The sequence below is a fragment of the Mirounga leonina genome, unplaced genomic scaffold, assembly GCF_011800145.1.
Source record: "Mirounga leonina isolate KUSES-001 unplaced genomic scaffold, KU_Mleo_1.0 Mir_151, whole genome shotgun sequence".
Taxonomy (NCBI): Eukaryota; Metazoa; Chordata; class Mammalia; order Carnivora; family Phocidae; genus Mirounga; species Mirounga leonina.
The window spans coordinates 107,719,355-107,736,002 of record NW_023270377.1 but is presented as its reverse complement, the minus strand read 5'-3'; the positions used below and the strand labels follow the sequence as shown (position 1 = coordinate 107,736,002).

Sequence of the window (16,648 nt, the reverse complement as noted above, 5' to 3'; positions counted from 1 at the left end):
TCGAAGAAAAACTAATTTGAAAAGATATATGCATCTCTGTATTTATTGTAGCATTATTTACAATAGCCAAGATATGGATACAACCTAAGTGTCCATGGATAGATGAATAGATAAGATGTGGTGTGTATATATATTTATATATATATACACACACACAATGCTATATTACTGAGCCATAAAAAAGAATGAGATCATGCCATTTGCAGTAACACAGATTGACCTAGAGGGTATTATGCTAAGTGAAATAAGTCAGAGAAAGACAGATACCATATGATTTCACTTATATGTTGAATCTAAAAAACAAATGAATAAACAAGCAAATAACCAGACTATTAGATACAGAGAACAAACTAGTGGTTGTCAGGGGATTGGGGAGTTGGGCAAAATAGGTGAAGGGGATTAAGAGGCACAGACTTCCAGTTATAAAATAAGTAAGTCATGGAGAATGAAAGCATAGTGTAGGGAATATAGTCAATAATACTGTAATAACATATAAAATAAGTAAGTCACAGAGAATGAAAGCATTGTGTAGGGAGTATAGTCAATAATACTGTAATAACATATAAAATAAGTAAGTCACGGAGAATGAAAGCATAGTGTAGGGAATATAGTCAATAATACTGTAATAACATGGCGATAGATGCTAACTACACTTACAGTGGTGAGCATTAGAATTGTCAGATCACTGTACCTCTGAAACAAATAATGCAATATATGTTAAGAAAAAAAAAGAAGAAGAAGAAGGTAGCAGGAGGGGAAGAATGAAGCGGGGGAAATCGGAGGGGTAGACAAACCATGAGAGACGATGGACTCTGAAAAACAAACTGAGGGTTCTGGGGGGGAGGGGGGTGGGAGGATGGGTTGGCCTGGTGGTGGGTATTGAGGAGGGCACATTCTGCATGGAGCACAGGGTGTTATGCACAAAGAATGAATCATGGAACACTACATCTAGAACTAATGATGTAATGTATGGGGATTAACATAAGAATAAAAAAAAAAAAAGAATCGTCAGATCACTATGTTGTATACCTGAAACTGTTTTAACGTGTGTCAACTAGACTTCAGTAAAAATAAAATAAATAAATGAGAAGAAAAATGGGTTATCAAGTAAGGAGATGAAGAAACTTCATCTAGCAGTTTTTCTTCCCTATCTCCTTTTAGTAATGAGTATATTGATCTTTTTTTATAAACAAGAGTATATGGAAGGAATAAAAATACTAGCAACAGTGTGATCATAGCTGTTACAAAGCTTAAGTAAACCCCTGGCTCAGAGTTGAGTTCCTAATTATTTCAGAACCAAGTAGAAAGTCATCTTTTCTTTGCACATCTCTTGGTAATCATTTTGTTCTCTTTCTCCCTATCTCCTCACTGACAAATGCGGCATATCTTACAGCGACCCCTTTTTATAAGGCAAAGCCTTTTTGCTTTAAATCTGACCAAAACTTAAATGCTTACATAACTTCCTCGTGTCTTTTTTTTTAATAGTTTAATTTCAAAATATTCAGAGAAACGGGGAGAGTTGTGTTACTAAACATAGTGTTATTTCTGTAAACCAGGTAAAAATAAGGTGGATTATTGTCTCATAAGAAATGATGTGATTTATTAGATGAGCTATATTAGATTTTCTCATTTTCTGAACTGTGAAGAAATTTAAATGCCAGGAATATGGCTTGTCATAAAACCTAATTTTAAAGTACCCAAGAATAGGATTCAGGATTCCAATTTGAAAACACTACTATGGCCTAAGTGATTTAAGAAGTAATCTCACTTTAGGTTTCTATGGTTTTTTTAAAATTTATTTATTTTTTTTGCAGTTAGCTAACATACAGTACATCATTAGTTTTTGATGTAGTGTTCAACGATTCATTAGTTGCGTATATCACTTTAGGTTTCTAAAGATTTTATTTATTTATTTGACAGAGAGAGAGACAGTGAGAGAGGGAACACAAGCAGGGGGAGTGTGAGAGGGAGAAGCAGGCTTTCCGCTGAGCGGGGAGCCAGACACAGGGCTCAGAGTGCTCATGACCTGAGCTGAAGGCAGACGCTTAACGTGTGAGCCACTCAGGCGTCCCTTTAGGTTTCTAAAGATTAAGGAAAGGGAATGGAAAGAGCATCACGGAGCCAAATGTGCATAGCATATGTTCAGTATGAATAATTTTACCACCACAATACCCTTGCAAAGGAGGGATTTAGTCTTTTTTTGTTTGTTTACCCTAGGTGTTGGCTTTATATATTATTTAATCTATTTTTTTAATTCAAGTATAATTAACATACAGTGTTATGTTAGTTTCAGGCGTACAATTTAGTGATTCAACAATTCTGTACATTTCTCAGTGCTCATCAAGATAAGTGTACTCTTGGGGCGCCTGGGGGCTCAGTCGTTAAGCGTCTGCCTTCGGCTCAGGTCATGATCTCAGGGTCCTGGAATCGAGCCCCGCATCGGGCTCCCTGCTCCGCGGGAAGACTGCTTCTCCCTCTCCCACTCCCCCTGCTTGTGTTCCCTCTCTCACTGCCTCTCTGTCAAATAAATAAAATCTTTAAAAAAAAAAAAAAAAGATAAGTGTACTCTTAATTCCCCTCACCTGTTTGACCTATGCCCATACCCACCTTCCCTCTGGCAACTACCAGTTTGTTCTCTAAGAGAGGAGGGATTTAGTCTTATGTTGACAGATGAGGAAATAGGTTTCTGGGGATTGGGTAACTTTACTAAAGACATACAGTTGGTAAATAGCTAGAACTGAGATTTAAACAGTCTGAGGTCTAAAGCCCACATTTTTTCCACTACATTATGATGCCTTCCATCAGTTCTGTTAAAGGGTAACATATATCTAGGTGCAAATGACCCTTGGAACTTCAGAAGCAGTGGCATCTAAAAATCTTTAATATCAGCCCCATGATGCAGTTGTCAGCAGTTAGAGGAACATACCACCTAATAAGTATAAATGAATATTACAGTGAGGTTAATAATTATAGTGGGATGGGAGTTGAAAAATGTATAAATACATTTGAAGATTTATAGAAATGAATGTTTGGAGAAGTTTTAATAAAACTGAATTTCAGTAGCTAAAATTATTGGTACTGCAGTCCAGAAATCTTGTGTGCATATTTAATTGAAACAAAAATTAGTTCCCCGTTGAAATTTGTAAAATTGTATAATTTTTTTCCTTTGAGGTCCCACTAGTAGAGATAGAAGCTCCCCTCCTCCAGGATACATTCCAGATGAATTACACCAGGTTGCCCGGAATGGGTCATTCACCAGTATCAACAGTGAAGGAGAGTTCATTCCAGAGAGCATGGACCAAGTAAGCAAAAGTTGGATGTCATTTTTCATTTTGTTTAAAGGGTTGCTGTCAGGATTTGTGTGGTTTGGCTGGTTTCCTTTGTGTGTGTGACTTCTTCTCCCATCCCATATCTTCCCTCTTACATGAACAAAATAGTAAAACACACAGGAAAATGCCAACTAACTTACATGTGCCTGTGTGCATTCATGTATAAACAAAGCTGGAATAAGGCTGGTTTTCTTACTTTGCTCATCTATAAATAAATGAATGCATTTGTTTGTAATCGTGGGGTTAACATTCAGATTTTTGACATTTGAAAGATACAGTAAAACTACAGATATTTAACTTTGTGAAGCTTAGGTTTGTCAACTTTGTAAAACATTTTTAAATGTTTTAATAATGTAGTAGTCATGGTGTCATTATTCTCAGTTTGAGTGGGGCTATTGTTCAGTGTTGAGAGAGCAAAGTTATGTGAAATCTTTTAGCTTTTAGTTTAGCCAGCAGTCTATAGAGAAAATATTTTTCTCTTAGGAAATTTTGAAGTTACCTACCTATAAGGGATCACTACATTTAAAACATTAAAAAATTAGTAACTCTGGGGGGAGGTGACTGCTATTGGATATGGGGTCTTTTGGGTACTGAAAGTGTTCTCAGATACTGAGGAGGGTTGCACAACTCTCAATATACTAAAAACCACTAAATTATACACTTTAAATGGGTGAATTTTATGTTATATGAATTATATCTCAGTAAAGCTGTTTAAAAGAAACCAGTAACTTCTGGTTATATCATATTGAATCATGGAGGAACTCTTTATTTTTCTAGATGCTGGACCCATTGTCTTTGAGCAGCCCTGAAAATTCTGGCTCAGGAAGTTGTCCATCACTTGATAGTCCTTTGGATGGGTAATATTGATTGTACTTTTTATTTTTTAATATATGTGGGTAAATATGTGTATATATAGCATGTCAGAGGAATGTAATTGGTACTTGTCTATACTTAGGGCAAATGAATTTTTTCAGTTTGGACAAATCGTTTAACCTCCTGGAGCTCAGTATCTCTATCAGATAAAATGATATCTGATTATAATGAGTATTTTGCTTCCTAAAATTGTGTGTTTGAAGCTAAATGCAAACTTAGAATTTATGTATGTTTACTTTTAAAACTCTGTTTGTGGGGTGCCTGGGTGGCACAGTTGGTTGAGCTTCCAACTCTTGATTTCAGCTCAGGTCATGATCTCAGGGTCGTGAGATCAAGCCCCATGTAGGGCTCTGTGCTCAGCGTGGAGTCTGCTTGGGACTCTCTCTCCCTCCCCGTTCCCCCCCCCCCCCGCATGCGTGCATGTGTGCACGCACTCTCTCAAATAAATAAATAAATCTTTTAAAAAAATACATTTAGTTTTGGAGGTTTCTTGAATTGTTTCACCTGTTCAGGATTACGTTCATTCTGGCACTAAATTATAGATAGCTTACTTTCTTGGTAATTGTGGCCCAATATGTTGAGTGTCATTTAAAATTTAAGTACTTTTGTTTTGTGAAATAGCTGTTCAGGAATATAACCTGGGTGAAGTTGCAACTGTGAATTTTTTGTTATAGGTGCTCCTCTCCGGGTCTCAATAAGACAGTGTTTACATATAGCACACAGAGTCCATAAAATCTTTACCTATTTGATCTCCTCTAGGATTTCTTTTTGGAGCAAATTCTGAAAATATAACTAATACTTTATGGGAGTACACATTTAATTTTCTTTTACCTGTACACATGAAACCTTTGTGCCCATGTCTACCTCAAGATAGATATTTGAAACATTTAAGAAATTCAGGAAAATAGTAATGTGAAAGCTGTATATTGAGCACTTAATATTTAAAAGACACTGTCCTGAGCACTATGTATACATACCCACTTGATGAGTTGGAAATTATTATCTTGTTTTGATAGATATGGAAAGTCTCAGAAAGGTGATAGGCCAAGGTTGCAACTGCTAGTTAAGTGGTAGAGCTAGGTTTGAAACACAGGTGTTTGCCAACATCCATAATTCCAAAACTTACCATTTTTACTGCTATACCCTGTGGGTTGATTTTAAAAGCCAGGCTTTTGCCTCCATGCACCAAATTAGTGTTAAAAAAGAAGTCTCTTTTTTTCAGTTAACATTTCAGACTGAGCTCCTTTATTCTTATGTATATGTATATATATGTATAATTTCTACACATACATACAGATACTTATATTTTAAATGTCTTATTCACATACTTTGTTCATTTAACGTGACATTTTTTATTTTTAGAGAGAGCTATCCAAAATCACGAATGCCTAGGGCTCAGAGCTACCCAGATAATCATCAGGAATTTTCAGGTTAGACTATCCGTATTCTAAATGTTTAAATATTTATGTCATTAAACAATGCTTTGGCTGTGAGGGAGGGGGGAATTTTTTAAAAAAATGAATAAAAATGTGTAAATGTGTTTTTTATTTAAAATTAGGGATATTTTACTTTTTTATAACCTATGATTTTCTTATTTCTCAATAGACTATGATAACCCTATCTTTGAGAAATTTGGAAAAGGAGGAACATACCCAAGAAGGTATCATGTTTCATATCACCATCAAGACTATAATGATGGTAAGTTTCTGGCAGTTAGACCACAGGAACAGCTTGTTAAAGATCTCAAAAATAAAATAAAAATTTTACAAAATATCATAAACCATTAGAAATAAATTTGTTCCTAAATCATTTAGTTTTCTGCTGAAAACAGTTTTTGAAAGGAATTAGGAATTAGGTAGCTAAAACTATAATAACATCTTAGGTTTATGCCAACTTACCTCGTAATACTTACCTTTCCCTTAAAAGAAAAGTTGTAATTAAAAATGATATTAACTAGAAAATTACTCCTTGATGACGAAATTCACACTTGCATTGTACTTATAAGGAAAAAAAAGTGCTACTTATAAATTTTCTAATTTTTGTTCTTATAAGAACAAATAGGAATAAGAATAAAGAATAAGAATAAAGTAGATTTTTTTTTCTTTTTATCCAGAAATAAGGGAGTGCAGTGATTTTAGAATGTGTGTGTGTTTTAACAAAAGAGATTGTTTGAATTCATATTCAGATCTTGTTCTTCCCCACTTTTCATTTCTGCTTTTTTTTTTTACCTTTTCTCTTCCTTGTATTTTCATTTTTGACTTCATGATTCAGTGTTAAGGATATTTCCTTGAACTTGAAAATACTCTTAAGTTTAAAACATGTAATCAAATAAGTATCGCTATTTCTGTTTCTTAGCCTAGTCAAGTCTAGTCACAAGGCAAACATCTGTACTTTATGTTACAAATTTTAAATACTTTCAGTTAGAACATGAATAAAAGTTGTAAGGTAATTCTATTTTGATTTTGTAGGTCGTAAAACTTTTCCAAGAGCTAGAAGGACCCAGGGGACCAGCTTCCGGTCTCCTGTGAGTTTCAGTCCTACTGACCACTCTTTAAGCACTAGCAGTGGAAGCAGTATCTTTACCCCAGAGTATGATGATAGTCGAATAAGGAGAAGGGGAAGTGACATAGACAATCCTACTTTGACTGTAATGGACATCAGCCCACCCAGCCGCTGTAAGTAATAGCATTTGGCACAGTGAATGTTTTTAGAACCTCTGCAGAACTTTATAGTATTAAAAGGAATAAATACCAAACCAGTCCTCAGGGTGAGACAGACTTCTCAAAAAAAGGTAAAAAGAATATTTTTAAAGTTGGTTGAAATATCAGGTATAAGCACAGTATTACTGCTAATTACGTAGCTGTTTCTTTTCTCTTTTGTTAGTAAAATTGTTACCAACTTGTCTTTTATTCAAATATGACCTTTAAGATGTAATCTAGTGGGGAAGAATGTTGTGTGGAGAAACGATTACAGTACAGTATTTAATCTAGATCTTGAATGTGAGTAGGATTCACCAGTTCAGAAGGTGATATATGCAGGAAGACATGGCATGTTCTGAGAATGGGGAATAGTTCATTTTTGGCTAAAGTGGAGGATATCTTACTTGAAACAATAGGTAAAGGACTAGAATGGTAATTAAGGCCAGATCGTGGAGTATTTGGATTTTATCATGTAAGTAGTGCATACCAAGATTTGTGCTCAAAGGTATTTATTGCAGCAGTATTTGCATACTTCACGTTCATCCCTTTTGTGCTAGTATTGTCATATTTTACTTTTACATTTGTGACCTCACACTACATTGTTGCTATTTTTGCTTTAGACAGCTATTTTTGAAGTAATTAAAAATAAGAGAATATCTTTTATATATCCTTCACTTTATTTCTGTAGACCCAGGAGTTTGTAGATTATAGATTATGTAGATGTGGGATTCTGTCAGGTATCAAATTCTTAAAAGAATTGCTTTTAACCTTTCTTGTAATGTAACTCTGCTAGTAATGAATTCTTTCAGCTTTTGTTTGTTTGAAAAAGATCTTTTTTTCTCCCTTTATTTCAGAAAGATTTTTCTGGGTATAGAATGCTGGGCAGTTTTTTTTTCTGTTAGCACTTTAAAGCTATTTCTCCATTGTCTCCTTCTGGCTTGTATACTTTTTGAGGAAAGCTCTGCTGTAATTCTTATCTTTATTCTTCTGTATTTATTTATAATTTATATATGTATATTTATGTATGTATTTATTCTTCTTTATTCTACCCTCTGGCTGCTTTCAAGATTTTCTCTTGTTAGAATGAGACTGATACTCTTTCCAGCTTTCTACATTGTAAGCAGATGGAAAACTAACTACAAATATTGCTGCAATAAAGATTAGAAATAGTGCATCTGACAATCAGTGGTATCCTGGATTGAGTGAAAGATGCTATTACATTTTTAATCGGGGGGGAGTATAATCTCATTGGAAAAAATAAGACGTGGGGCTATATGAACCTTGTTTGGGTTTAGAATTCTTAGAAAATTGACTAAGGAGAAAAATTTTCAAAGTGATGATCATTGTGAATTTGGATGATCATGATTTTCCCTTGTATCCAAGTATACTCAATTAAGGATATCACTAATGCAGTTTACTCATTTAGTCCTTAACCATTTGTGTGCCATCTGGCTGTTCCATTTTAAGAAGGTGTTCTTTTTTAGCACCTCGTGCTCCAACCAACTGGAGATTGGGCAAACTGCTTGGCCAGGGAGCATTTGGCAGGGTCTACCTCTGTTATGATGTCGATACAGGAAGAGAATTGGCAGTTAAACAAGTTCAGTTTGACCCTGATAGCCCTGAGACCAGCAAGGTAAGAATCACTGCACACACTACTTTGTCACATTTATAAGAAGCATTTTTACTAAATAAATATAACACAGTAGAATTTTTGTTTTTTTCTTAATGCAAATTATTTGCAAAACAAATCAGTCTATAATTAGATATATTTATCTACTTTGTACTGTGAATTTTTTTTCTCTTTTAGTGCTCAGTTATATTCCTAATCTGATTTAGTGTTGCTTTAATATACCATCAAGGTATATTACAAAAGTTACTGTTTAGAGACTTTAAAATGTTTATTCCTTGGGAAGTAAAAATTTCAGAATGAAACCACCTTAATGGTCCGTGAAGTTCGAATGTTTTGCTTTTATTAGCAATGCTGTAAAGACTTAACAGTGAGTTCTGTCTTTCAGGAAGTAAATGCACTTGAGTGTGAAATTCAGTTGTTGAAAAACTTGCTGCATGAGCGAATTGTTCAGTATTATGGCTGTTTGAGGGATCCCCAGGAAAAAACACTTTCCATATTTATGGAATATATGCCAGGGGTAAGTTAGTACATCCTTTGAAAATAGACATCTCTTTAAAGTCTTAGATGAGGAAAGAAAAACAACAGAACTTTAATTATAAAATGTTAAACTAGTTAAGGACATTAAGGACATTTTGGAAGTTTTAAATTAGAGCTGGGTAATATAATTTTATTTTCTTTCTTCATTTATATTTGTATTTTTTAACTCACTTTTATTTTTATGTATTTGTTTTTTTAACTCATTTTAAAAAAATGCTGAGGTATACTAAAATAGGTTATAGTTACCATAGCAGTCCATACACAGATTTCCCTAAATGCTCTTAAAATAACCATAATAGCTGATTTATCCAAACCAGGATCCAGTCCAGGACCACATGTTACCTTTAACTGTTACGTCCCTTACTTCTTTTTTACTCTAGAACATTTTTACATGACAGGTTTGACAAAGAGACTGGGCTAGTTCTGTTGACAATCTCATCTCATAGATTTCTCTAATTGCATCCTCGTGGTGTTTAATTTGTTCCTTTATCCTCTTATTTCCTATAAACTCCCAAGTTAGATCTAATATCTAAGTTAGATTAAGATTCAACATTTTTTATTAGAATGCATCATATATGATGCTGTGCATTTCATGTTGCATCCCATTAGGAGACATACAATTTCTGGTTGTTCACTGTTAGTGATGCGAAGATTGAATGCTAAATTAGGATGATCGACATCCAGAGTCCTCCAGTGTAAGGTTTTGTTTTTTCCTGAAGAACAGAAAGTAATCTGAGCTATTAGCAATAGCTCATAGAATATCTAGTTCCTGGGGTGCCTGGGTGGCTCAGTCAGTTAAGTGTCCGACTCATGATTTCAGCTCAGGTCATGATCCCATTGGGTTGGGAGATCAGCCTCACGCCCCACATCCAGCTCCACGCTCAGTAGGCAGCCTGCTTGAAGATGCTCTCCCTCTGCCCCTCCCCCCACTCATGTGCTTGTGCTCTCTCTCTCTCTCACCCCCATCCTTCTCTCTCTCTCTCTCAAATGAATAAATCTTAAAAAAAGAGTATCCAGTTCTGTTTCAACCATCTATCTAAGGTTTTTTAACACAGATTGGTAATCATTGCCTGAGTCAGTAGTTTCAGTAGGAGTTGCAAAATGTGACTTGCAAACTGTCATGCCTTCTATGTTATTTTTAGAATTTGTAGGGTACATTTTAATACTGATTTTCAAGATGGTGGTATATTTATTCATTTAAAAACACAGGCATTCATATAATTTAATCAGTTGTATATATTAGGAAAAGATTTGATTTATGGGTCCTTAAGTGGATTATTAGAATTACATGTTTCATGTACAAGGTTGCAGTTTAAGCTTATGGGTCAGTAAAAACTGGATTAGTATCCGATAGTCATGGTCTTAATCATCCTGTTTCACAAGACCAGCAGTTAAGTTTACTTTCTTTCTTATCATCATGAATAATTGTTTATTTCAAAGATCCTGTTGACAAAGTAAATTGTTTTTTTTTTAATTCCTTTGGAAAACAAATGGGTGGGATATATTAAATGCCATAGAAATTTTGAAGCCTTTTGACCTGGTGATTTCACAGAAATTCATTTTAAAGAAGTAATCCAAAGGAAAGAAAAAGCTATGTACATTTATTTTAGTATTATCTGTGATGGAAATATCAGTTCCCACAGTGGAAGTAAATTATGATGGCATTGCCCAAGAGGATTGTGAAGGCTATGTAGCAAAGTTGGAGGAAGTACTTATAATAAGATAGAGAAAAGAATATAAGATACTTTTAAATAAAGATTTTGATATTTTAAAAGTATCTGTATTTGGACAAGGACAGAAGAAATTTGAAAATGTGTTATGTTGGGATTGTGATTTTCTCTTTTATTCAGATTTCCATTACTGTTTGTGCAATAAATATTTAAATTAGAAATAAAAGAATAATTCTGAATAAGTGTGAATAGGGACCCAGATTGTTGAAGATAAGATTAAATGGTTAATTGCTAGAACTGATTTACATCACAAATGGAGGTGGGTAATCTTACAGATTTAGCAATCTTAAGACTAAGCCAGGACTATTCAGGAAGAGGTGTTAGGTCTACAGTGGTACCACCCTGAAGGCGCTGATCTCGTCTGATCTCGGAAGCTAAGCAGGGTCGGGCCTGGTTAGTACTTGGATGGGAGGAAGAGGTGTTAGATCATGTTTCTCATTAGCTCTACTTACTTTTGTAAGGGCAACTATCTCTTCAAAGTATAGGTTGTCATTGAAATCGTTTTACTAAATTAATAATAGTTCATCAACAATCTTAAAATGAATTATACATATGCCAAGCCCAGGCATATATGAGCCAGACATACATGATCTTAGACTTTACTGAATTTCCAAGTTTGTGAATGATGCTATATAATTTCTCTCATTAAATTTAGTATAGTGGATCTCTTTGTACCCTAGATTTCATGCTTTGCCCAAATTGTTACTCTGTTTTTCAGTTTTCCCAAATGTAGCATTCTCTTCCTTAGTTTATCTAGAACTACTTTCAGAACAAAACCATAACTTTATTTTCAGTCCCTGGACTAGCAGTTGATTTCTTTGACACACACATGCACGTGCATGCACGCACACACACACAGAGTTTTTTGCTGGCACAGTACTTTGCAACCCAATCTGCTTGTTCACACTGAGGACGATAACTGTTTTTTTGGTACACAGGAGTAAATAGACAGCACCAGTGCAGTAGGCCACTGGCCCAACTGCCCAAGGCCCAGGAAAAGCCTCAAGTCTGTCACTCATTTTGCAGCCTACAAGTATTTGGGGGCTTATTATTTGGACAGCTCAGTTCTAGGTGTGTTATTTTGTGTATTACTACAAGTAGAGACACAGTAAATGGACTGAACAAACAAGCCACATTGACATACAGGTTCTTGACTGTCTGAGGCTTTCCACACATGTTTTTGCAAGTTTGAGTCAGCAGAATTGCATCTTGCTTTCCCTTCAGGGATTGCTCATGAATAGTGGAAACAGCAAATGGTTAAACCTGTAAAGTCTAAGGATCTACTTTCATAACCGTTGGCCAGAACTCAAGGAAAAGCAGAAACATTTGGATATATTCTCTGTTTAAAAGATTTTGTCCCTCAGGAAGCATTTTATTCCCATCTTTTAAAGTGGTGATTAGTCATCAAATTAGTATATTGGAATCTACAGTAGGGAAGGTTTTTCAAAATTCAAGTGCCAGTGTCTCACCTCAGAGTGATTCAGCATTCTCAAGATGGCGTCTCATCTTGCCTTAAAAAACATGTAAGAAAATTTGAAATTCTTCTTTAATATATTTTCACATGTTTTGAACTAGAATGTTGAGTATGTATATAAAGGAAAAACTTTTTAAAAATCTCATATGTGTTCTGATTTTTTAGTCATATCCATTCTTTCTCCTGAGAAATAAAGTCGCAGATATCAAACAAAATAAATAAGATTCAAGTAGGGCATATTGAGAAGAACAAGTAGGAAAAACAAAAATATATTCAGGGCAAAAACAAGATTTTAAAGAACACGATTGCAAGGAACAAGAGATAGTTAGAACCAACTTAGTCATGGAAACAAGGGCATCAGTCAAAAAATAGTTTAAAGGCTTCTTTCAGCTATGACCATATTCTTCCAAAGTTGTACTCAGGGAATATAGTAGAGTTTATGTTAAATTAGATGGCATATAATGTCCTTACTGAGAATTCCTGTACTCTCCAGCTAAAGCCTCCCACTCATGAACTACAGATCCTTTTAAAAATAAAGATTTAATAGAATTTTTCATTTCAAACCATACCATAGTTTTCTTTTTTTTTCTGTCTTAGGGCTCAATTAAGGACCAATTAAAAGCATACGGAGCTCTTACTGAGAATGTGACTAGGAAATACACCCGTCAGATTCTGGAGGGCGTACATTATTTGCACAGTAATATGATTGTTCATAGAGATATCAAAGGTAAGTAACGAGCTATTTTTTATTTCAAGTACACAGTTTTTTTGTGTGAATCTGAATGAAACTAGTGATATGATTAAGAAATATAGCATTTAAATTACCACATCTACCTTTAAAACACCTTAGGAAACAATTCTGCTTTCTCACTGACACAGTCAGTGTTCTGACTTGCCCTGATGTTCATGTCTCTACAAGTGGGTAGCTCATTTGTGGGGGGGTCCACAGAATCAGTCAAGTTCAGATTATCATGAAAATGAGAACATGTTTTCATACATGGGAACATAGGCATTAGAATATAGTGGCATCAGCTGGCCTGATGCAAGCTGACATCAGCTGGCCTGATGCAAGTTTGGGCTTGATTTGGTCACTGTGTGACGTTGGAGAAGACACATAATCTCTCTATGCCTCAGTTCCTCATTTTTTTTTTTTTTTTAAAGATTTTATTTATTTATTTGAGAGAGAGAATGAGAGAGAGCACATGAGAGGGGGAGGGGCAGAGGGAGAAGCAGACTCCCTGCCGAGCAGGGAGCCCGATGTGGGACTCGATCCTGGGACTCCAGGATCATGACCTGAGCCGAAGGCAGTCGCTTAACCAACTGAGCCACCCAGGCGCCCCAGTTCCTCATTTTTAAGGAGGAGAATAATAGTGTCTACAAACTCATAGGGTTTTTATAAGAATTAAATGAGTTTATGTATATAATATGCCTAAAACATTGTATTTAGAAAACACTCAAAAGTTAGCTATGCTGATGATATACTGTATGTTGAGATCATTTTTAAAGCCATGGGAATGGATGTCATTACCTAGGGAGAGAATATGAAGAGGGAAGAAGAGAGGCCAAGACTGAGCTTTGATGAACTCCAACTCAGTTAAACTCACTTTTTAAAACTCAGAAACTCAACTGTCAGGGAGCAGGTATGTAAGGGAAGTGCATGACGTGAGACAAAAGCAATTGGCGGAGGTGTTTCAAATTTGAGAGTGCTTAAAACTTTGTACTGCAGAGTATACCCAGAGGTCTGATTCTGTAAATACTGGGTTGTGACCCACATGTAAAATCACTTAGTTAGTAAGAATAAATACTTACATACATATACAGTTGACCCTTGAACAACTCAGGTTTGAACTGTGTGGGTCCACCTATTTGTAGATTTTTTTTAAATATAAACTGCAGTACTGTAAGTGTATTCTCCTTATTTAACATTTTCATTTCTCTAGCTTACTTTATTGTAAGAATACAGTATATAATACATATAATATACAAAATATATGTTAAATGTATGTTATTAGTAAGATTTTCAGTCAGCAGTAGGCTATTAGTAGTGTCACATCACAAATATGGTCATATTCAGGCCAAAGAGAACACTTCTACCCATTTTCTGGTGACAAAGTAAAATCTGCCCCAGAATGCCTGAGCCAGATCGCTTGTATGGAATGGAGCTTGCTGGTGAATCTGAGAGGATGAGGACATGGCTCATGATCTAAAAGAAATAGGAACCTTTCATCTCAAGATCTCCCCAGTTTAGGCAGACCTCACTAGTCAAGTACAAAACCTGACAGCTTAAAGGACCACATAGGGAAATTGTTTGATTGTGAATTATTCTATTAGGAATAATTTCTGTTCAAGCCAGTTTCTCTCTAGCTTTCATAATGAGAAAAGGTAAAGGAACTGAGGGCAGCAACCCCCCAGGGGGTCCTCTTCTAACCTTGCCAGAAAGAGTGATAAACCATTCTGGTAAATGAGGCTGGAAGGAAGCAGATTTAAAAGCATTACAGGGCAAATAGATTTGTAAGAGAAAAACAAGATATAAAACTGGATATGCAATATGATTTCAAGTGTGCAAAATTAAAGTACGACCTAGGAGAAGAATTTCCATATAATTAACAGTAATTATTTCCAAATGGCAGGATGAGTGATGGTTGTTTTCCTTGGCATGCTTTTTACTTTTTCTGTATTTCCCAAATTTTTATAATGTACAATTTTTATTTATTTTTACTTTTATTTTTTTCATTGTGCAATTTTTAAATGGTGAGGGAAAAGGAAAGATAGTTGGTTGCTTTTAAAGTTTAAACCCATGAGTTCATAGTGAAACTTAAGATAAAAACTAACTGGGCGCCTGGGTGGCTCAGTTGGTTAAGCGACTGCTCTTCAGCTCAGGTCATGATCCCGGAGTCAGTGTCAGGATCGAGGCCCACATCGAGCTCCCTGCTCAGCAGGAGTCTGCTTCTCCCTCTGACCCTCCCCACTCTTGTGCTCTCTCTCTCTCTCATTATCTCTCTCAAATAAATAAATAAGATCTTTAAAAAAATTTTTTTAAAAAGATAAAAACTGATCATTGTTGCTAGGGAACCAACTTGTTATTTCATAATAGGGTTCCTTTACTCTGCTTTTGTTTTACAAACTATACTACGGAGGACTAAATACTAGATGAAAGGAAACTTATCTTTATAGAAGTATGTTGGCTAACAAATTAAAAAGGAATAATAGAATAGTACCATTTTGTAACCACTAAGGAATTAATAGATATAAGTACTAAATATAAATAGTTGCTGACATCACTAAAACAGAGATAGTCCAGCATTATGTACTTCCTATTTGTAGAATAATACATTATCTATGTAAGTAGTTTTGCTAAATAAATTGGACCTGAATCTGATCAAGCCTCTAGATTCAGCTACTGAGTTATAGAACATATATAGGACAGACGAACATGTTAAATGACTCCTTGGGATGGAGTCAGCAAGATCTAGACCATAAGAAAGCTATAGGAAACAACTTAGATTCTTCATAAATTATAAAGAAAAAAAAGAGATTAGAGGGAACTTATTAGGAAAGACTTAAAAGATATATATCAGTGAGTCTCAATGTATGGACTTTATTTGGATTCTGATTTTTTTTTTAATGTTAAAAATAGTATATATTGGGGCATCTGGGTGGCTCAGATGGTTAAGCGTCTGCCTTCAGCTCAGGTCATGATCCCAGAGTCCTGGGATCGAGCCCCACATCGGGCTCCTGGCTCAGTGGGGAGCCTGCTTCTCCCTCTCCCTCTGCCTCTCCCCTTGCTCATGCTCTCTCTCTCTCTCTATCTCTGTGTCTCAAATGAATAAATAAAATCTTTAAAATAATGCTAGGGCGCCTGGGTGGCTCAGTCGGTTAAGCGACTGCCTTCAGCTCAGGTCATGATCCTGGAGTCCCGGGATTGAGTCCCGCATCGGGCTCCCTGCTCGGCGGGGAGCCTGCTTCTCCCTCTGACCCTCCCCCCTCTCATGTGCTCTCTCTCTCTCTCATTCTGTCTCAAATAAATAAATAAAATCTTAAAAAAAAATAAAAAATAAAAAAAAAAAATAAAATAATGCTAATTTTTTAGTATATATTTAGTAATACTAAGGAGTTATTGTCCATTCTCTTAGGTGTGATAAGTTTATATTTTAAAGACATGTGTAAACTGTTTGTTGATCATAATGTGTTGAATTTGCTTCAGATAATATGAGAGGGTGGAAGGAGTGGCTAGCAGTATGTATGGTGGGGGAAGATTGTCCTGATGGATGTTGGGGCTGGGTTATGGGTACATACACTATCCTGTCTGCTTTTGTATGTTTGAAAAGTCTCCTTAAAAGCTTTTAATGTAGTTAAAATGAGCTTTAAAAAATTAG

General features: G+C 35.4%; 1 protein-coding gene across 5 annotated transcripts in view; it reads left to right on the top strand.

Annotated features, from left to right (window-relative positions):
- Positions 1-16,648, top strand: part of MAP3K2 (mitogen-activated protein kinase kinase kinase 2) — a 102,346-nt gene that overhangs the window by 73,773 nt on the left and 11,925 nt on the right. For 4 of the 5 annotated variants that reach the window (XM_035008243.1, XM_035008240.1, XM_035008242.1 and 1 more), the window contains 8 exons: positions 3,172-3,302; positions 4,107-4,186; positions 5,565-5,632; positions 5,808-5,900; positions 6,671-6,877; positions 8,386-8,534; positions 8,917-9,048; positions 12,870-12,999. In XM_035008243.1, the coding sequence (XP_034864134.1) occupies positions 3,172-3,302; positions 4,107-4,186; positions 5,565-5,632; positions 5,808-5,900; positions 6,671-6,877; positions 8,386-8,534; positions 8,917-9,048; positions 12,870-12,999 (990 nt within the window). The remainder of the gene's footprint in view (positions 1-3,171; positions 3,303-4,106; positions 4,187-5,564; positions 5,633-5,807; positions 5,901-6,670; positions 6,878-8,385; positions 8,535-8,916; positions 9,049-12,869; positions 13,000-16,648) is intronic. The other variant, XM_035008244.1, reaches the window with a different exon arrangement.